Raw genomic sequence first — 23,203 nt, forward strand, 5'->3', positions numbered from 1 at the left:
GTTCTTTACCACTAGTACCACCTGGAAAGCCCATAAATTTTTAGTAACATAGACTTTTAAATAAAACTTGTATAGCAAAGCTTGATCTCCACTTTATTATAATCAAATTTGATTCCAAAAGATCTTTGGATGTTTCTTAGAATCAAAACTGCCTTCAAAAAATATGTCTCCACTGCAAAATGGAAATTATCACATGGCCAAAAAGCAACTCCTGAACAGGAGATCCCAAAATGTTTTGAATGATAAAGGTCCAAAAGCCACTGATAAGGACAAGAGATTCATTCTAGCACACTGGTGGCTCAGTGGTAAAGAATCTGTCTGCCAGTGCAGGAGACGCAGGTTCGCTCCCTGAGTGGGGAAGAGCCCCTGAAGAATGAAATGGCAACACACTCCAGTATTCTTGCCGGGAAATCACATGGACAGAGGAGCCTGGCGGGCTACAGTCCATGGGGTGACAAAGAATCTGACACAACTGAGTGACTAAACACTTTCACACTTTTCTGTGTGGCCTCAAGTTAGTAGGGGATGATTAGGGGAAATCAGTCACTAAACCAACACCACAGTCATTCATAGGAGAAGCTGGGCATTTTATCTGTTCTGAATCAAAGATAAGCAAAGTTATTGGCCTGGTGAAAAACTGGACTGAACAGAGAGAGAAAGAGGGGTTGAATCCTGTCACACTGATTCAGAATAAAGGATCACCCGTCTTCTGATCTCCGGCGACAACAGGTTTTGCTTCCAAATTCTCCTGCTCGGCACCCATGCCATTTGCTTCCTGAGAACCCAGTCTCTTCCTGCCATCTTTCCAGGGTGACTTTGGCTTTCCTGGACTTGGAGGTGTCTCCATTAACACACCTAAATTAAGATTGAGGAGGAAACTGTAGTAATTCTGTGATTCAATCAAGGATGACTACTGGGGGCACAGCTGATAATTCAACTGATCTTCACCCAAATTATCACTTTATTGTTTGATGTTTCTTATTCCTTGGAAGCTAGGCAGTCACCTGGAACCAAAGGTCCATCTAGGTCACCTGCTGAACACCCCCCCCCCCAATCTGATTTCCTACTGATTATGAAGCTTTAAGTGTTATCTGAAATTTCTGGTGCTCTGTCCTAGCTGATCATTTGTGTAAAATATGCTTGGAGGTGATCTATTGATCTAGTATTTTCCAGGTATGCATGTTATCAACCAGAGGTCTAGAGAGAAGAGCACAATGTAGCTTGTCTCTGTCCTAAGGAAATAATCATGTACTATATGCTTGGAAAGTGGCTTCCCAGATGGCTCAGTGGTAAAGAATCCACCTGCCAAGCAGCAGACACTAGATATACAGGGTCGATCCCTGGATTGGGAAGATCCCCTGGAGAAGGGAATGCCAATCCACTACAGTATTGTTTCCTGGGGAATCCCATGGACAGAGGAGCCTGGCAGTCTACAGTCCATGGGGTCGGACATGACAGAGCAACTAACACAATGGCAACATATGTTTGGATCAAGGGCATGGAGAATGGACATGAGTTTGAGTAAACTCCATGAGTTGGTGATGGACAGGGAGGCCTGGCATGCTGCGATTCATGGGGTCGCAAAGAGTTGGACACGACTGAGCGACTGAACTGAACTGGACTGATGAAGGGCTAGCGTCACCTCCTGTAGAAAGAGTCTAATACATTTGGAAATTAGGCCTTGAAAATTAGCAGCTTCCCTTGAGCTGCCTATTAGATTGTCATGTCAAAGAGAACGGTTCCCACCTGCCCTAAAGAACTGGGATGTACATCATTAAGAAACCACTGCCCAAAATATCCTACAAAGAAGCTGGTCCTAGCAGCCCCTTGCCTGCTCCAATGGATACCATAGAGGCAGCCTGGGTTCAGCTGTCTCACCTGTAGGTAATCTGGATGCCCTCAGGAAGATGCGGGACCTGCGAGGTTTGCTTAACAGGGACTCCTGGGCTGTCTGCTTGCTGGACACAGAATCCCTTGGGCTGTAGAACTGGGTGCTAGACTTGGAGAGGACTTCTGCAAAGCTGTTTTCTTCCCTGTCCTCCTCTCTGTCCTTCTTCTTTTGTTTGGCCCGTTCCACTGAGTACTGCCACTTGATATTCTCAAACTGAAACAGGAGGACGTTGCTCTCCGTGTTGATCACCATCCTGGAACCAAAGCAACATGATTGCCCACAAAAGGGGACTTCCCTGGTAGTCCAGTAGTTAAGACTACACCTCCCAGTGAGGGGGAGCGGGTTCAATCCCTGGTCGGGGAGCTAAGATCCCACATACCCTTAAAAGGAACGTGGAGGCTGCCATTGCCCCAGCTTCCAAATATGCATTAGGACTATTGTCCCACTGGATCCTGAGCCAAGAGATCAGTGCTGGGGAAATGACCACACAAACAGGGTGGTGTAGGTTGTTTCAGGGTCTAGAGCAGAGAAAGGTAGCAGGCCATGCAGCAGAACTCATTAGCTCTGTAGCTATTTTCTTTAAAAATGAGTTGTGAGCAAAGCACACGTGTCCTGATTACTTCACTTCTCGAGTTAAAACATTTTAAGTGAATTTCTGTTCCTGGAGTAAGTGCTAAGGACCTAGGTACCCGAGGCAGAAAGCTTAGCTACTCTGCACACAAATGTCTGGAAGTCCACTCCTTTCTTAAGCACAGCATCCAAATGCCACATGTCTATTGTCATGATGGGATGAGAAAGCTCGCTAATGGGGGAAGTCTTCAAGCCCTTGCTGACTTTCTACCCCAATCTTCACTCCATCACTCCAGGATCTCTGTGCACACTCTATATCCAGACAGGACATTTGTATTTGGAAAGCAGGAGGGTTTCCATCTTCCCTAATCCCCCCTGAACCCGGGACCCCAAATATTACCTCCCACCCATTGTTCCTGGGGTTCACAGCATTCACAGGGCGCTGCTCCCCAACCCTGGTTCCTAGGTCGCCTATAGCTGTAAACAAGAGATGGAAATGCTGTGTGCAGGCTCCTTTCTGCTCCAAAAGGCTGTAATTTTAAGGCTGTCAACAGTCAGCATAAACTCTCCATAAAAGTGACTGGTTATAGTAGGATACGCTGGAATGGAATTAGAGAACCATCCCAGTTAGAAATCTTTCAGACTCATTTTTACTCAAGCTGACATCTCTCTTTGGATGTCACAAATGAGAAAAAGGTCAGAGGTGATCTCTCTTTATGGCTTTCTGACTTCATGACTGAAAGAGTATTCATTTATTGAGCCTTATTACGCAGAAGGAAGGCAAAGTCGTTCGGGGTGACTAGGTGATGTCTCAAGTGAGCCTGTGCTAGAATTTACAAGTCTAGTTGGGTATTTTTACATAATATCACGTGAACCTAGCGTATAACAACACAGTGCTATATTCACTTAGTGCCACCATGGTTCTGTTTCATAAACTCCTCTGCTCCCTGGAGAAGGGAAGAGCCACCTACGCCAGTATTCTTGCCTGGAAAATCCCATGGACAGAGGAGCCTGGTGGGCTACAGTTCATGGGGTCACAAAGAATAAGACTTGACTAAGTGATTGAGCACACACACCTCTGCACAGTTCTGCCCCACTGGACATGGGGCCACCTACCAATGCCACCCCAACTTTCCTGCAAGTCTCTTTGCATCAGAGACGAGACACAGGGACCTGAGGAGCGCTCAGGCTGGACAGAGGATCAGGGGGCAGGGGAAGGCTGCCTGTTGGCAGAACCGGGTCCCTGCGGCAGAGCTGTATCATGCCCATCATGTGATCAGATCCGAGCCTGGGAACAAATGAGCCCCTGAGCCTATCATCCACCACAACCCAAACTGCAGGTGAGCACAACCTGTGCTCTCCTGCTGCCTGCAAATCCGGGGCCAGTGTCCCAGAGGAGGGAAAAAAGAAACCATCTAAACCGACTCGCTCAGGACCCTGACCTCCACACCGACCACCCACCTGTTGCCCTGAATAAAGAAGGACAGCACAGGATCACCTCTGCCATTGGCTTTCATCACCTTCAGACAGTTCCCGTTGAGGAAATTGTAAATGCGGATCTTGCCATCGGCACAAGCACTGATGACCCGGAGGAAGAGAAGGGCCACGTGGAGAACCTCCCTGGAAGGGAACAGAGCGACGGGCAGTACCCACCTTCCGGTGAACCACTCGGATGTGTCTGCAGTCAGGGACTTTGGTGTGTGGTTGGAAGTGGGTGGGGGGCTCATGGACTGTCCCTGAAGCAACGTTTGCCATCATTTTGTGATTCTGGATGTAAACCATTAACCCTCAAGACGCAGCTGTACTCTCTCCCCTGACTCTGCAGTTACTGTTCCTACAACTTGGTCACAGTGCCACAAGGCAGAAAAACAAAAGGGCTTACGTCAAGATTTTTTTTTTTTTTGGTCAGATATATAGATGACTGTGCTTCTCTCTTACAATTTGATTTCTAGCTATCAGACTTCTACAAATGTCATGCTCAGAATCATTTGACATTTTTAATCTTTTTAAAAGTAGCATTATTATATAAATGAAAGAAAACAGACGGGAAAATGGTTATCTTTGTAAGAAGCAAAAACCTGGTATTTGAGCAGGTTCTCTTGGTCCTTAAATTAGTGGCTTTCATTCTTTCAGTGAAACATCCCATAGGAAAACTGTATCCACCAGCTGAGATTTTTGAGCTCTCTTTTGTGATTACCAGCAGGGGAAGAGAGGGGGGGATCGGGAGAAGATTTATATAAATGCCTCTAACAAAATCCCCCTGACAACAGTTGGGTCCTAGCTGGGCTCCAGATAAGTGGAGTATTCAGATCTGAGAAGTGCCATTACCCTACTGCTATTCATGCTACTGAAAAATGGAACTTGATGTCACCAATTTTTTAGACCTTGTGTGCAAAGCAGGTCCATCGACCTCTGCCACCTCCACCCATCCAAGTCCATCCATGGCCACATTCATATGTTACTTTCTCCATAAAGCCACCTCTCATCTCCACTTCTCCTCTCACCCTACTCATATACATAGACTTCTGGTATATTGTCAGATCCTCTTGGGTACAGCACCTGTCTTATCCACCTTTGCACACTCAGCACCCAGCACATGGCCCAGCCCTGCAGCAGGTCCTCAATAAATATTTATTACAAAAGTGAACGTTGGCTCACGTTTCAGTGTATGATCATTGCTAAGGTATGTTAAAACAATGACATCCAACATAGGGAGTTGGGATGGGCAAGTACACACTGCTCTATTTAAAATGGATAACCAACAAGGACCTACCATATAGCACAGGGAGCTTTGCTCAACGTTATGTGGCAGCCTGGGTGGGAGGGGAGTCTGGGGGAAGAACACATGTATATGTGTTCTCTGTATATGGCTGAGTTGCTCTGTTGTGCACCTGAAACCATCTCAACATTGCTAATCAGCTGTGTTTTTGTTGTTGTTTAGTTGCTAAGTCATGTCTGACTCTTATCCTTCAATATAAAATAAAAAGTTAAAAGAATGACATCCACCACATATCATCTGGACTTGGTCAGATTCCAAGGTGACCTAGGTACCAGAGTCATACTGAGACTTTTCAAGGCTCCAACAACTAGCAAAACAAAAATAACAAAGACTTTGAAACGCAGAAGACATTCAAAGAACAGCAAAGAAGTCAATGCGGCTTGATGTATCATGTGATGAACACATGGCTAGATGGACAGATGGATAGATAGATAATAAATGTAAGGTATAAAATACATGTAAGAAAGTTCAACAAAATTCTCATTTTTTCCCAAGATGAAAATGCAATGACTTTACTGGCGCCCTAAGTGCACCTCAGTCCACCTATGGCGATCCACACTGGGAGAGATGCAACTCTGGAAAATAACCAAAGGCTTGCAGCAACCCAAGGGAAACCACTAATAAAGTAATTCAAAAATACATAGTAAAAATGTGATGACAGAATTAAAATGGTACACTGTTAATATCTAAATATCTGTTCAACACCCAAAAAGACCACAATAGAAAACTTGAGAAATGAAACAAACAAACAAAATATATATAAGACTATAGAAAAACAAAAAGCCAAATGGTAGAGTTAAGTTTGTTTTACACTTAATGTAAATAGATTAAATTCTTCCATTAAAAGGCAGACATTGGGAGAAACGATTAAAAACACAATCCAACTAAATGCTGCCTACAGGAGGCTCACTGTAGATTCAAAGACACAAATATGTTGAAAGTGAAAGAGTGGGAAAAAAAGATACTCCTTGCCAAAGGAGCACCAGAGTGTCTACACAAATACCACACAAAATAGACTTTTAGACAAAATTGTTAATAGAGACAAAAAAAGAACATTACATAATAATGGTAAAAGAATGAATTTACCAAGGATATATAACAATTATAAAATTTTTGCTTAGACTGCCCCCAAAAAATAAGAGATAAAATTCAAATTACTAAAATCAGAAATGAAACGGAGGACATTACTACTGACTGATGGAAATATTGTGTAATTAGATAGTGGGAATCGCCACATAACATTATGGATATACTAAAAAACATTCAATTGTACATCATGAAACGGTGAATTTTGTGTCATGTGAATTATCTTAATTTTTAAGTTGTAAATATATATATTCAATTTACTTAATATATATTAAAATGTTATATATAGTATATAAATATATATTTAATGTATTAAATATATTATATAATATATATAAATATACAATGTATACATTAAATGGAATGAAGGTGTTCAGTGTACTTGATAGTCATATTTCTTGCAGTAAATGAATAATTTGGCTTCTTTGTACAAATCAATAGCATAAATTTGCTTTCTCAACACTTCACTATGTCCAGCTAAACTACCCACAAAGGAGATCAAACTGCCCAGCAAGATCAAACCAGTCAATCCTAAAAGAAATCAACCCTCAATATTCATTGGAAGGACTGATGCTGAAACTGAAGCTCCAATCCTTTGGCCACCTGATGCAAAGAACTGAGTCACTGGAAAAGACCCTAGAGCTGGGAAAGGTTGAGGGCAGGAGGACAAGGGGACAACAGAGGACGAGATGACTGGACTGACTCAATGGACATGAGTTTGAGCAAACTCTGGGAGATGGTGAAGGACAGGGAAGGCTGACTTGCCGCAGTCCATGGGATCACAAAGAGTGAAACACAACTTAGCAACTGAACAACAACAATCAAGCACTTATATATACACAGTACTGCTTCAGATGAGTGGGAGAAAGGGCCCTACAAATGAGAACACTGCCCATGTCCTCCAAATGTACTATAACTGTCTATGGATTTGCTGTAAGTGTGCAAGGCAGTAAGTGTGCAAGGCATCAAGAGCCAGTGTGGATGGTGTGTTGGGCTGTCATTCAGTGGAAGTAGGAATGGTTTAAGAAGATCCCAAAGCTGAGGTATTAATAGAATGGGTTTGATGAAATGGTGAACATACTGCTAAGTTTGCTGGAAACAATTATCTTCCAATAACTAAATTAAATCCTACTGAATCATGCTTGGAAGGTTTTAAAAATGTAGCGTTACCATTTTAATGTGATATCACAAAGTTTGAGTCCCTCCTTGAGGTCAAGTTTGGACAAGCCAGATGATCAATGCTGTAAGGTTTATCGATAATCACCCAAGGCTTAACTAAATCACTGAACACTGGCCCTTCCTGATACTACCCACCTGTCAACAATGCAGTTACACCCCAGATAGAGAACATACACATATAGGCCCATATCCCCCTCTACTGCCCACAAAGCCAGTCTGCCTGCTCAAGAAGTTTCTGTGGATAACCAAAAAGGGCCTATTGTATTGTATAGCACAAGGAACTCTGCTCAATGTTATGTGGTAGCCTGGATGGGAAGGGAGTTTGGGAGAGAGTGGGTACATATATATGTACAGCTGAGTCCCTTTGCTGTGCACCTGGAACTATCACAATATTGTTACCCAACTATACTCCAATATAAAACCTTTCTTAAAAATTTAAAAATTAATTTAAAAAAAAAAAGAGGTTCCTGTGAGGGTACAAGGAAATCTAGGACCATTTTTCATTAAATAACTCTCCTTGACAGATCCTCCTGGAAGACCCTCTCTCAATGAATTAGGATAGCACTTAGCTTCCTGGCGTCTCTTATAATGCACTCAGGGGAAGAAGCAATATTTGTGCAGTACAAGAGTGGCATAGAGCAGTTTGTAAAACCCACAATTATGGCAGAACCATTAACTGACCACAATGCCCTTTACAAATAAGCTTAGATAACCTCAGAGTACTTCTTAATTGGATCCAAGCACGCACCATCACTAAACTGGGATTGGAAATGCAAAATGAAATCCATTTGCTGTCCCGGAATAGAATTGAGCCCCCAGGCTTTAAGGGAGAGCCTTCTTTAAGCCCTTCCTTATTTTTAAACCTTTGGCACCTGGGTCATTTTAAGCTTTCACAACCACAAAATTCCAAGAACTTAAGTTTACTGGAATTGGCATCACAGAGGGACAGTTCCGCCAATATTCCTAAGTTTGGTAGGTAACAGATAAAATTTATTACATGTGCCTTAAGTGTAAATTTTCAGTAACTTCTCAAAATCTCCACATAGTATTATTGTTTCTTAAGAGAGACAAGGGAGGGCAGGAGAGGGGGTGACTATATTGGGCAACAGGTGGAAGAAGAGGAAAGTGGAAATGGGTGAGGAGCAGAGGCGAGAGGGTCAGCAGAGAGCAGTAGGGACAGTGAAGTCCCTACTTAATGAAGACTTCACTAAAGAGTGAAGTCTAGGTTCTGTTGGGAAAATTGGGATCAGGGGCAGGGACCTGGCCAGGGTGTCCTGAGTACCTACTTTGGATGTTTGAAGGCCATGAGGCACCGCTCGTACTTTCCCACCATGCTCCAGGCCATGACCAGGCCATCAGTGCTTCCTGACAGGAGATGCCACTGGTCGAAGTATAGACACTTCACGGCCCCCTCGTGGCCGTTGAGCGTCTGCAAGAAAAGATGCCTCTGTTCTCAGCCCATCTTCAGCCCGAATCATGACTCCTCAAGGAGCAGAGCTGGAGGCTTCTTGAGATGGATCCCAAAGCCACGCTCCACCAGTCTGAGGCTACCACACTGGGAGTCTGCCTGAGCCCACTGCATGTCTGCTCTAAGAAGGTTGGTGAGGTTCAGGCAACCTGCTCCCTCCCCAGTTAAGGAGGAAGGAGATCTGGGGAGGCCTTGTACCCAGTGGGTCTGTGACCAGGCAGGCCCCGCCTTCCTGGAGTGCCTGAGAGGGACACAGTCTTCCTTCCTCTGCTGCCAGAAGGGCAAGGCTCATGTGTCAGCTCCCTGCCAGGACCAGAGGCAGCTTGATATCCAGTAACTACTGCTTAGACCACAGTAACATCACTGGTGAGAAAAGCCCACCAGCCAGGCAGCCGCTTCTCGCTGTGATCCTGTATTCTCAGCACAAAAGATATCTCAGCACCACCCACCAGGGACGGGGGCTGCCCATCCGGCAAGAACACTTCCTGTGTGTGAACATTCGATCACTTTCTAGACAGCCAACATTCTCTTCTCAGAAGAGAGGCAAGAGGAGATCACTGTGGTTTGTTCATTCCCAGACCCCATGCCAGAATCAGGGTCAAATGTTCCAGAAGAAGAAAAGGTACTTTACCTGTACTGCTGTGAAAAGACCCCTCCGAATCCATGTATCTTGCGGAGTCAGAACGTAGCCTCCACCACCTCCACCCATGAAAACATGGCTCACGTGGGCCTTGACCTTCAACCAACTCAGAATGGCCCCTTCTTAGGGGGTCTTCCCCTTCCCTTTCTCAGGACCACCCTCTTTTGGTGACTGCCTCTCAACCACCCTAGGGTGGTCTGGGGAGCTACCTGTCTGTCAGTGCCTGTCAGTGTCCTCCAGCCTCTCACCCACAGCACTCTGCTCCCCAGTCCCCATCCCTAGCCCTTCCCCCTAGTCCCCTCCCCCCAGTCCCCACCGTTCACCTTTACCAGCTGGGCTGTGACCATGTGCCACACTTTGACCATGCCTTTCTCACAGCTGCTCACGATGTACGTGTCATTGATCCTGGTATCCAGGATGGGGTCTTTGTGTTTGAAAGTCTTTAAGCACTTCCCTGTCTCTATATCCCACTCTGAAAGGGAAGGGGAGAGAGAAAAGAGGGTGCATGGAGAGGGTGCCAAAGGGGCTCCATACCCCATCGCAGAAGCTGAGACCAGCCAAGCCCATCATATCAAACTCCAGAAGGCTTCATCTGGTCCAGCACCCCCACTGGCTCACCCATAGTCCATGTACCTGCAACCCAGGGCTCCCCTCTCATAGCCCTTGGGAGATCCAGCAATGCATAGACCTTGGCTCTGACCCTGAAACTTAGCCTCCTGGTCTAAGAGGTGGACAGCTTATCTCCAGTAAGCCTCCTCCTCAAGCCTGAAAGATGCTAGAGTAGATTTCAGGAAAATCATGGCAGGTGTTCAGGGCATGATTCCTCCCAGATGCTGTCTCCTGACCCTCACCTCCTACCCACCCTCAAAGAAAAGAAAGCTGTCTCTCTCCATTTACATTTTAAAGTACTTCTGAATCTGACTTTTGGATTTTACTTCTAAGAGATTGTCACAGCTGAGGGCGAATCTACTGCTGCTTCTACACAGATGGTGCTGGAGCCCCCACCTCTCATATCATAAATGTTGGGTGGATATGAGAGTCCATGGGTGGTGGGAGAACTGAGCTTGAAGGAAGAGACTGAAAGTGGGCATCATAAATTCAGTGATGAGAACATTAAAGCCTCCCATAGAACCTACTTCCTCAGGCAATGCAATGAGTATCACAGGACCAAATACTAACCACAGTGCACACCCACCCCACACTAGCCATGAGCCGGGCTAATCAAAGTGCTTGCCATGCATTAACTCATCTTCACAGGACAAAGCTATTATTACTCCTTCCTGTACAGATGGGGAAACTGAGACCCAGAGAGGTTCAGTAACCTGCTCAAGATCACAGGGGTGGTGAGCAGATTGAACTGGGATTTGAACCCAGGGAGTCTGGGTCCAGAGACCATTTTGCCTTCACCTGGGCATCTGCGGGAACTTCGCACTCAATGCATTAGCTTCCCATTGCTGCTGTAACAGATTACTATCAACTTAGAGCCTGAAAATGACAAATGGATTATCTTACAGAATCACTGCATGACCTCACAAGGCTAAAACCAAAGTGTCAGCAGGGCTGTGCTCCTTTAGGGAGTCTCAGGGGGGTTGAGGGAGGAATCCATGTCCTCGCCTTTTCCACCTTCTAGGGTCCCCGACACACACCTTGTCTCACACCCCCTTTCTCCATCTTCAAGGCCAGCAACGTTCCATCTCTCTGACCATTCATCCACAGTCATGTCTCCTTTTGGTCACACATAAGAAAATGTCTGTTTTTATGGATCCAGGTGATGACCCATGGGCCCACACCAATAACCCTGGGTCATCTCCCCATTTTAAGGTCCCTGACTTCACTACATCTTCAAAGTCCTTCTTGCCATGCAAGATGACACAGTCACTGGTTTCCGGAATTAGGATGGGACCATCTTTGGCTGGCTGTTCTCCTGCCACACTCAACGTGTCCAAAATACAAGCCATCATCTTCTCCTCCATCCCTCCCCTACCCTGCTCTTCCTCCAAGGTCCCATTTCCATCAATGGTACTTCTGTGTACCCAATGGCCTGAGTTATAAAGTCTGGCCTCACCCTTCACCCTTCTTTCTTGCTTTTCATCTCCTGATAGTGCTGAAGTCCTGCCAGTTCTCATTCTGGAAATCTCACCCCCCCACCCCGTCCTCTGTATGTACCATCTCCTTACAGGTACATACAGATCCATCCGATAACTTCACACTTGCCTATTCTCAGATATTCTGAAGATATCCTATCTCCAAAGAGTTGCCATCTTTCCAAATCTTTCTTCCACAATATCACTAGAGCAGTCTTTCTCAAATACACATCTCATCATATCGCTTCTCAGCTTAGAATGCATTTACAGCCTCCTACATCTTACAGAATAAAGTTCAATTTTCAACACAAAAGGCCCTTTATAATCTGGCCTCAAACAAACATACCTGCCTGATCGCCAACACAACACACAACAGCTCAGCCAACTGAGCAGAGGGAAAGTCCCTCAATTCTTCATTTTCTTTCATATTCTGTGATTTGCCTGAGCTGTTCCTTCTGTTTAAAATGCCCTACACACTCCCTCTGCTTGTAGAACTACTCATCCTCAGGACCAGACTCAAACAGTACCCTGCCTACGGTGCTTTCCCTTTTACTCTTATTTCTATGGTAACTTAGCCCTCCACAAACTTGCTGGAGTACACGTTTTAGAACCAGACAGCCCTGGGTTCAAATCCCCACCCAACCACTTAGCAGTTTTGACTCATGGCTAATTGTTTTTCTCTCTGAGTCATGGATCCCTTATCTGCATCCACCCCATAGAACGCTTATGAGACTGAAATAAGATAATGTAAAGCACCCATCGCAGTCCCAAAGTTAGTACTCAATAAAAGGCAACTGTTGTCATTCACATATTTACTCTTCCCTCCATGATATATTTATGTATCTGTCTCCATTAGGAGACCACGAGGCTCTTGAGGAAATAGAAAGCCACGTTGAAAGGGCCATGGCATATGCTGCTTTCCTTACACTTAGCACAGCTCCTAGCATTCAACCAATAGTCATCAATGGATCATAGATAGATGGATGAAGGGATAAGCGACTGCCTGTAGAAATGAGCAAAACAAGTCTTCTGGCAACCCATGGGCTTAGGGAAACATCTTAGAGAGTCTGAGGCATTTCTTTCTCACCTTTTACCTGGCAATCTTTTGCTCCAGAGGCAAGCTTGTTCTTATACACATCCATGCAGGTGATGGTCCCCTGGTGGCCATTGAAGATGCGTATACAAGCCCCACTTTTCAGATCCCAGTACCTGCAGGAATCAGACCACAAAAAAGAGATGTTTTTGAGACTTTCTGAGGACCCAAGGGTTCAATAGCATAGAGTTCCTTTAGGTTGATAGGTAGTTGGAAGGCATCAGAGTTTCATGATTAAGCTCAGAGTCCAAGGCTTGGATTTGAATCCCACTTGCAGCATTTCTTAGGTGTAACTTTAATAAAGCTACTGAACTTCAGTGAAAACTTCATTTCCTCCTTGATTCAATGGAAATGATAATAAAAATAATTATCTCACAGGTTTATGAAGAATTAAATACAGTAATGCAGAAATTGTCAACTAGGGGTGACATCCACTCCCAGGGGACATGTGACAATGTCTGGAGACATGTTTGGTTGTCACAAGCTGGGCTTCCCTGGTGGCTCAAATGGTAAAGAATCTGCCTGCAATGTGGGAGACCCAGGTTTGATCCCTGGGTCAGGAAGTTCCCCTGGAGAAGGGAATGGCTTAATTCCATGGACAGAGGAGCCTGGCGGGCTACAGTCCATGGGATTGCAAAGAGTCAGACGCAACTGAGTGACTAACACTTTTACTTTTCATCAGATGGAAGGGTCCCTAGAACAATCACCAGGCTCAGAATCCACAACACTGATTCAGTGGTAGAGCTGATCTTCAAACAAGAACAACAGAACAATTGACACATGCCACTTGGATTCAGACTATTTTATGTGCATTTCTAAAGCATATCTAGGGCTTCCCAGGTGACTCTGTGGTAAAGAATCCACCTGCCATGCAGGAGACCTGGGTTCCATCCCTGGGTTGAGAAGATCCCCTGGAGGAAGAAATGGCAACCCACTCCAGTATTCTTGCCTGGAGAATCCCATGGACAGAGGAACCTGGTGGGCTACAGTTCTTGGGGTCACAAAGAGTCAGACATGACCTAGCAACTAAACACACACACACAAAGCATATCTAAGAGATATATGGGAAACATGTATGAGTCACACTATTTTTTAATATACAAACCTGCCTCAGATCTTTCAACCATCATTCATACTGACTTTGTGACAGGACAAAGTATAATGTCAAGAGACTGGGCTCTGGAGCCAGGCTGCCTGAGGTCCACTCCCATATCCATCACTCACTGGCTGTGTGATCTCAAATAAGTTGCTGAATCACCTGCTATCTCAGTTTCCTCATTTGTAAATTGGGGATAATAATGGTACTTATCCCATAGAGTTATTAGGAGACTTGGCACATAATAAACAATAAGTAAATGTTTCTTTTGATTGGGGGCAGGGGGGGGCAGGCATTGTCAGACTTTTCCTTCTAATATTCCTAAAGGTCCCATGGCCTTTATCTGTTCATCAGAGCCTCCTATGCATACATAGTTGACTTTAACAAGGTCCCAGTGGTCTGAAAAAAAAGCATGTTTTGAATTTCTACTTCCTAGCAGCATGGTTGACCATATGCCCAGGTTGTTTTCATAATTTATGCAGAAAAGGTATTTGATAAACGCTTTTAGAAAAATAGGAATGGGGACTTCCCTAGTTGTCCAGTGGCTAAGACTCCATGCTCCCAATACAGGGGGATTGGGTTCAATCCCTAGTCAGGGAACTAGGTCCACATGCTGCAACTAAAGATCCTACAAGCAGCAATGAAGATTCTGCATGCTGCAACTAAGACCATTGTAGCCAACTAAATAAGCAAATATTTTTTAAAACTTGTAAATGGATGTTTATAGCCACTTACTCATAACAGACAAAATGTAGAAGCAACCAAGATATCCTTCAGTGGATGAAGGAATAAATAAACTGTGGTCCCTCTGGACAGTGGAATATTATTCAATGTAAGTAAAAAATGAGCTATCCAGATATGAAAAGACATGGAGGAGCCTTAAATGCATATGACTAAGTGAAAGAAGATCTGAAAAAGCTACACACTATATGATTTCAACTACATGACATTCTGGAAAAGGCAAAACTACAGAGCCAGTAGAAAGATTAATGGTTGTCAGGGATTGGGAGAAGCATGAATAGGTAAAGAGCAGAGGACTTTTAGGGCAGTGAAAATACTTTGTATGATACTATAATGATGGATATGTGTCATTATATATTTGTCCAAATGCATACAATGTACACCACCAAGTGAACCCTAAGTTAAACTGTCGACTTTAGGTAATTGCACGCATGCTCAGTCACTCAGTTGCGTCCAACTCTTTGTGACCCCACAGACTGTAGCCCACCAGGCTCCTCTGACCAAGGTATTCTCCAGGCAAGAATACTGGAGTGGGTTGTCATTTCCTCCTCCAGGGGATCTTTCCAAGCCAGGGATCGAACTCCTATCTCCTGTATCTCCTGCACTGCAGGAGGATTCTTTACCCACTGAGCCATCATGAAAGCACAGATTATGATGTGTCAAAGCAGGGTCATCGGTTGTAACACATGTACCACTCTGATGGGGAATCTTGAGGACAAGAGAATATATTCGTGTGCAGGTGCAGAGGGTATATTGGAAAACTTTGTGTCTTCTGTCAATTTTGCTGTGAATCTGAAACTGCTCTATAAAAATTGTCTTTTTTAAAAAGGTAGTTTTGATATAAGAATAGAAAAGCAAGCCAACAACACTGTGTTTTATTTTTGAAAGTTGCTGAGAGTAGATCTTGAAAGTTCTCATCACAAGAAAAAAAATGTCACTATGTTAAGTGATGGATATAACTAAATTCACTGGGGTAATTATTTTGCAATATATACATATATCAAGTCATTATATTATACACCTAATATATTTTATGTCAATTCTACCTCAATAAAAAAATTGTTTAAACTTTGTATGTCAATTATACCTCAACAAAAACATTTTTTTAATTCATACACATGGGTACCAGGAAACACATACAGGAATGTCTATGGCAGTAATCTTTGAAAGAATAAAGAGCTAACAACAATGCAAATATCCACCAACAGAAGAGTAAATAAATGAGTTATGATGATGCATTCATCCAATAAAATACTATATCTCAGTGACAATAAGTTAACTACTGCTATCTATATCATAAAGATGAATCTCAAAATTAGTGCAAGAATCAAGTGCACGTGAATTTTTAAAATATAACTACATTTATGTTGAGTTCAAGAAAGGACAAAGGTAGTGAATATATCTGGAGATACATAAATAGGTAGCAAAACTATAAAGAAATTTAAGTATAAAATTTATACTGATTGGGAGGAAGAAAGGAAAAATAAGAGAAAGGTACACAATGAGATTTGGGGAAAGGAGTGCATCAAGGCTATATATTGTCACCCTGCTTATTTAACTTATATGCAGAGTACTTCATGAGAAACGCTAGGCTGGAAGAAGCAGAAGCTGGAATCAAGATTGCAGGGAGAAATATCAATAACCTCAGATATGCAGATGACACTACCCTTATGGCAGAAAGTGAAGAGGAACTAAAAAGCCTCTTCGTGAAAGTGAAAGAGGAGAGTGAAAAAGTTGGCTTAAAGCTCAACATTCAGAAAACGAAGATCATGGCACCTGGGCCCATCACTTCATGGGAAATAGATGGGGAAACAGTGGAAACAGTGTCAGACTTTATTTTTTTGGGCTCCAAAATTACTGCAGATGGTGACTGCAGCCATGAAATTAAAAGACGCTTACTCCTTGGAAGGAAAGTTATGACCAACCTAGATAGCATATTCAAAAGCAGAGACATTACTTTGCCAACAAAGGTCCGTCTAGTCAAGGCTATGGTTTTTCCAGTAGTCATGTATGGATATGAGAGTTGGACTGTGAAGAAAGCTGAGCACCGAAGAATTGATGCTTTTGAACTGTGGTGTTGGAGAAGACTCTTGAGAGTCCCTTGGACTGCAAGGAGATCCAACCAGTCCATTCTGAAGGAGATCAGTCCTGGGTGTTCATTGGAAGGACTGATGCTAAAGCTGAAACTCCAATACTTTGGCCACCTCATGTGAAGAGTTGACTCATTGGAAAAGACTCTGAGGCTGGGAGGAATTGGGGGCAGGAGGAGAAGGGGACGACAGAGGATGAGGTGGTTGGATGGCATCACTGACTTGATGGACATGAGTTTGGGTGAACTCTGGGAGTTGGTGATGGACAGGGAGGCCTGGCGTGCAGAAATTCATGGGGTCACAAAGAGTCGGACACGACTGAGTGACTGAACTGAACTGAACTGAACTATATGCCCTACTTCTTGACCTGAGTAATGAGCACATGAGTGTTTATTATATTGTTTAAAAATATTTGTATATATACACTTTTATCACTATTTGGTTTCCATACCAGGTTTCACACCCACAAAAAAACTACTTTCCCCTGAAGGAATCTGTAAAAAGAAATATAAATTTTGCTTTCATCTAAGAATACTAAAGAAAATACTTTCCGATTCGTAGCCTTCAGCTAGAAAATAAATCTAATAATTACTATAAATCTATCTCACTCAAAGTTTAAACAATATACAAATTTTTGGTTTTTATCTTGCCAAAAACAAGTGTGGGTTATTCTAGAAGTCAGCATCATTTAGGATAACTTTTGCATAAATGTGAAAAAACATAAAAGCACACATGCTTTTTCCACAAGCTGTGTTTAAGCCTGGGCAAGGTGAGGACCACAACTTTCTTGGACCACTTACCTGATACTCAGGTCATAACTCCCACTCAGGAGAAAGTTTTCTTCTTCACACAAGAAGAGGGCCCGGACACTTCCAGCATGGCCTCGAAACCTGATGGGTATCTCCTTTACACGTATGATGTCCAGAAGCTGGATCTTTCGATTGGATGACACAGCTAACAAATCTCCCCCAGAATAGTGGATGATTCTGTTTCGGTCCCACCTGAGTTGCCAGGAGAAAGACGCACCATGAGAGAAGAGAACCATGGAACTACTTAGTACAGTGCCTTTCGCCTATAGCAAATGCCATCATGGAAGATCCATCCAGCAAGGATGTAGCAGAAGGCAAGACCTAGTGTTAATAAGCCCTGATGGATCCCTACCTCACACTGTAACAAAAATGCATTTCAATTAGATTTAAAACCTAAACACAAAAGGCACAACTATTTTAACAATTTCTGCTAATGTATAATAAATCCCCAGGATAGAGAACAGAGTATGCAGCATTTTCTGCTTTGTTTGATCATGGAAACCTTTTTTCACAGAAAACCTCAGAAGAACACAGCTGGGAAGCCCTATACCCACTGCATATCCCCCTGCTGTCATTGTTTCCCTTAATCAATATCCAGTGAGCATACTACATTAGGGGCAAAGTCTTGTGCTAATAGGTGCTCATGGGAAATACAAAGACGAGTAAGATATAGATGGACCCTGCCCTCAATCAGTATGAAATCCAACAAAATAGGGTGAGTTGAATTAATTTTCCAATCATAAGATTATTAGCAAATAGATAAAATATGAGCAGGATGACCAAAAATTTTATTGTCCAAACTGAGGTTGTTTTTATCATGAAAGGGGACACTATTATTAATTACTCGAGGACCACAGAGTAAAGCAGGGTTGTTTGGATAAACAGGGATGGATAGTCACTCTAAATACGAGGAGCAATTCCTGACATGTTTGCCCTCATTCCATTTGTCGTATCTAGAGTTCAACCTGTCATTCTCTCTGCTAAAGAGCACGTATCACCATACTGCTCATAAACACTCAGCTCTGCCTTTTCCCATCTGTTCTGTCCTCCCCCTATTTGACTGGTCAAGATGCAGTTTGTTAGTAAGGTTCACAGCCGAAAATAGAATAAAAGATGTCCTTCACAAAACTTTTTGAATAAAGAGTGAAGTCCTAGATCTAAAATATGTCAGGAAGTTGACATTATGAAAGGATCTTCTTCTGGCATATTCAAATGATGTCACGCTACATAGTTACCATTTTCATATTTAACATGAAAAGACACAGTACTTTGCTAGAGTGGGTTACCAAAATATGTATAGCATAGCTCCATTTATATTTAAAACATGTATTTTTACATGCCAAGAAAAAATTCTACGATAGACATCAATATTAATGGTAGTTATCTCTATGTGACAAGATTATAGAAGAGATTTCTTTTTCTCTATACATTTTCTGGCATTTAGTGGATATTTTTTCCAATGAGGATATATTACTTCTAAAATAAGAATTAAACAGTAAAGATAGTTTTAAAAGATTTTAGGCATGTGAATTGTGCAAAAGGTTGCTGGTCAGTGTACCCAAAATTTGTAAGGGCAGAGTGTCCTCCACCCACAACTGTTTGTTGTTTAGTCGCTAAGTCATGTCCAACTCTTTTGCAACCCCATGGACTGTAGCCTGCCAGGCTCCTCTGTCCATGGGATTTCCTAGGCATGGATGGTGGAGTGGGTTGCCAGTTCCTCCCCCAGGGGGTGTTTTCCACCCAGGGATCGAAACCATGTCCCCTGCATTGACAGGCAGATTCCTTTACCACTTAGCCACCAGGGAAGCCCACCCTCTACTGAGAATGGTGCAAAAATCAAGCACCAAGTCTCCAGATGGGTTTGGGGCTGGAGTTTCAAGTGAAGAAGGATTGCTTTTCCAATGAGTGAGGGTCATGGGAATCCTTAGATGCTTGCGTGGGTAGTCCAGGGGCCCTGGGCCCTAGATTCTGAGCCTAGTACCTACGTGTCAGAGAGGATGCGGATGTTGTAAGAGCCACAGAAGACATTCCTCTCCTCCATCTGCACCTGCTGAGTCTCCTGGTTCTGGTATGCAGTCCACAGGTTGTAGTCATTCTAACAAGGCAACACCCGCAGTCAAAGGACAGTGGCAACCTGACCCAGAGTCCCAGGCATGCACCTTGGGATTCCCCCTGGCAAGGGTGCAGGGGTCCGAGGCCTTCTCCTCTTCAGGCCATGGCAACTGCTACGTGGTGATGGGGAGGGCGCCAACCAGTGAGAAAAGGAACCCCTGAGTGTGAAAATACTGAGTCGAGGGTCCTGATTCCTCTTCCACCTCTGATTCTGTGAACGTCCGGTGCTGCTGATAACACAACTTTTTTAAACTGAGCTCAGGACCAAGATGCATGCAAAATAAAGTCACTGGTGCCCTTTGACTGACCATTTCATGGAACCCAGGGTTTTATGTTCATATTGTATACATGTGACAGTACAGAGCATACTTGTGGGAACTCGAAATCACAATGAAATCGCTGTGAAATCACAAGTGAAATCACTGCTGCACGCTCTGGGCCTTGTGTGTCCAGGTCTTTACACATCAGCAACCCTCATCTCCTCACAGCTGCATCACACAGCATGTCACCTGCCCCACCAAGTATTCTCATCATTTCACAGATGAGACAGCTGAGCCTCAGAGAGGGTAGCCTCAGAGAGGCCCTGCCCCCACGTCCTTCCCCATCCCCAGCCACAGACTTCTGCGGCCATGAAATGCAGGGACAGCCCAGTGATGGGGACACCCAGTGATCCTGACTTTGCTGCTGGCTCTGAGTTGCCCACTAGACGCTTGGCGTCATGGACATAGGACCTGATGTGGGAGACTCAGTCAGGAAGCACTCCAAGAAGACACCCAAACGAGCCCTCACTTAACAGATGAGGAAGATAAGGCTTAAGGAGAGGAAATCACTTGCTTAAGGAGAGGAAATCACTTGCTTACAGACACACAGCACAGGACCCTGGCCTCCTTCTTAGGGTACGTCACCTCCCATACCCCATATCCATATGCTCTATCCCATATCCTCCATACCCCACATCCATAATATGCTCTATCCTGTACCCCACATCCATAATATGCTCTATCCTGTACCCCACATCCATAATATGCTCTATCCTGTACCCTCTGATGTCTGACATCCTTATGTGAGGTCCGAGCCTGGACTTCGGCCTTCCGTGGCCAGTAAGAAAGGACACCCTACAGTCACTTACCCCAGATGCCATCAGAACCCACCTTCGTTCTCAGTTTCCACTTCTGATTTTTCACACGAAGGCGCTTCCCATCATCCGTCATTTTCGGAATTGGGATAATAACCTTGTTGGCGTAATTAGGGTCTATTCCCCTGGTGTAGGACCCCTGGGGGAAATAACAGAAAACAGTTATTCTTTGTCCTTACACTCCAAGAGAAAACTAAAAACTAGTTCTTGGTAGGGTCTGAAAGACGGACAAGCACTGGCCCAGGAAGGCCTGGGCCTGGAGAGTTGGGCCAGTGGTATGGGCAGACCGGCTTGAGGAGGGTAATGACATCAAACATCCAGGGAGGACCAGCAAGAATGGCGGGTGGCATGGCTGATTCATGTCAATGTACGGGAAAAGCCACTACAATATTGTAAAGTAATTAGCCTCCAATTAAAATAAATTAATTAATAAAAAGAAAAAGAATGGTGGGTGGTCCCCAGCCTCCAACATGTGGCCTGTCTCAGGGCCTCCTCATCTGTCTCCTGTCCCCTCCCTCTGCTGGGAAAAAACCAAACTACCAGGAACCCCTGATTTAGGGTCAGGCTTCAGGCAAGAGACAGAACTGTAAATGCCAGAGGTGGTTACTATCCAGGGAATAGTGCATCATAACCTAAAAATACACTTTTTGGCCTTGTAAACATCCGTGTATGTGAGGCTCTCTTATGGCACAAGCTCTGGTAAGGCTCCCTGGGGAAAGCTCACAGCTCCGCGGGGCGTGGGGAAGGCTCTGCCTCTCTCTGCCTTCGGGGCTTCTAGATGGGGTGCTCCCCTCTAGAGAGTCAGTGGTGATCAGGAGTCTGGATATGAGGGCAGTGAGGAAGCAGCCCACGTGGAGCTGGAGGCCAGCTTGGGGGCCACCACAGACGGGAAGGCTTGGCAGAAAGGAGGCTGGTCTGACTGTCCCTCCCAGACAGGCCGTACCTGCAGGAAGGTGATCTGGTGCTGGATGAAGGAGTGCATGGACAGGTCGGCCTTGACCTGCTGTGCCAGCGCCGCCCAGTGCTGGCTCACAAAGCTACACCTGTTCAAGGTGCTCCTATCCAGCAAACCTGGAAGAACAAGAGGTGGGCCTGGGAACCTCCCACCTGGGCCACGAGGAGGGAGAGGGGGTGCTTGAGAAACCCCACAACAGGCCCCACATACTTAGAATATACTTGGAGAGGTGGATGGGCAGCTGGCGGATGAAGTCGCGGTACCTGCTGACCCCAGAGGACAGTTCTCTGACAGTGTCCAGCTCCAACAGCACATCAGTGGCCGGGGCCAAGCCTGATTTGGACACACTGGCTTTTTCAGAAAATAGCCTGTTCATCTCGGAAATACACTGGAGCGAACTCTTCCACTGTACTTCTAGAGGGAAACCGGGGAAGGGGGCACAACTGGGGCATCTTTGGAATGAGTCCAAGCCCACCCAGGGACATGTGCTTTCTCTGAGCACTTTTGGGCTTCCCTGCTGGCTCAGCCAGTAAAGAATCTGCCTGCAATGCAGGAGATCCATGTTCAGTCCCTTGGCCAGGAAGATCCCCTGGAGAAGAAAATGTCAACCCACTCCGGTATTCTTGCCTGGGAAATCCAATGGACAGAGGAGTCTGGTGGGCTACAGCTCATGTGTGTATGTGCTTGGTCGTTCAATAAGGTCCGACTCTATGCAGGGCTGCAAAAAAGTCAGACGTGACTTGGCAACTAAACTACCACCACCACCAGGCCCAGAGCAAGTCCTTGCCAAAAGCTCCCCCACCAAAACAGAGCTCATCAGAGTCTACCCTGAGGCCACTGAGCTTTGGTCATTTCTTCTGCCAAAGTGCAAATACAATTTCCCCTAACCAAGCATACAAGCAGTTTTCAGCATTCCCAGCTCAAGGTGACACCTGCAGGATGAAAACTGCCCTGCTGGTGAAAAGGCATGGTGTCCAGAGTTCCCTTTAAAGGATCCCAACAAGAAAAGGTCTCAGACAATTTCAAAAGAGAGGGGTGGATGAAATGAGATGGACAAGATGGTGACGATTATTGAGCCTGGAAGACAGTTACACGGGTGACGATTACACTGTTCTACCTCCTTGGAACAGACCCTGATGCCAGGAAAGATGGAAGGCAGGAGGAGAAGGGAGAAACAGAGGATGAGATGGTTGGATGGCATCATCGACTTGATGGATAGGAGTTTGAGCAAGCTCCAGGAACAGGAGAGGAGAGAGGAAGGAGCCTGGCATGCTGCAGTCCATGAGGACACAAAGAATCAGACACGACTTAGTAACTGAACAACAAAAACAAACCTATTTTTTGAAACTTCAAATTTTCCATATAAAAAGCATTTTAGAATCTATGCTTTGTGTTTCCTATATTTCCATGTATGTGTCTTGATTCAAAAACCAACTGAGGACAGGCTTAAGGTCAGAGCCCAATTCCCCACTGCT

General features: G+C 44.6%; 1 protein-coding gene across 1 annotated transcript in view; it reads right to left on the reverse strand.

The window, feature by feature from the left end:
• Window positions 1–23,203, reverse strand: part of CDRT1 (CMT1A duplicated region transcript 1) — a 30,268-nt gene that overhangs the window by 1,400 nt on the left and 5,665 nt on the right. The window contains 11 exon segments of the mRNA XM_027519024.1: window positions 703–855; window positions 1,879–2,144; window positions 3,923–4,081; window positions 8,792–8,934; window positions 9,937–10,085; window positions 12,785–12,906; window positions 17,518–17,718; window positions 19,512–19,621; window positions 20,790–20,912; window positions 21,717–21,905; window positions 21,907–22,142. Of these exon segments, the coding sequence (XP_027374825.1) occupies window positions 703–855; window positions 1,879–2,144; window positions 3,923–4,081; window positions 8,792–8,934; window positions 9,937–10,085; window positions 12,785–12,906; window positions 17,518–17,718; window positions 19,512–19,621; window positions 20,790–20,912; window positions 21,717–21,905; window positions 21,907–22,142 (1,851 nt within the window).

The sequence above is a fragment of the Bos indicus x Bos taurus genome, chromosome 19, assembly GCF_003369695.1.
Source record: "Bos indicus x Bos taurus breed Angus x Brahman F1 hybrid chromosome 19, Bos_hybrid_MaternalHap_v2.0, whole genome shotgun sequence".
NCBI classification, from domain to species: Eukaryota; Metazoa; Chordata; class Mammalia; order Artiodactyla; family Bovidae; genus Bos; species Bos indicus x Bos taurus.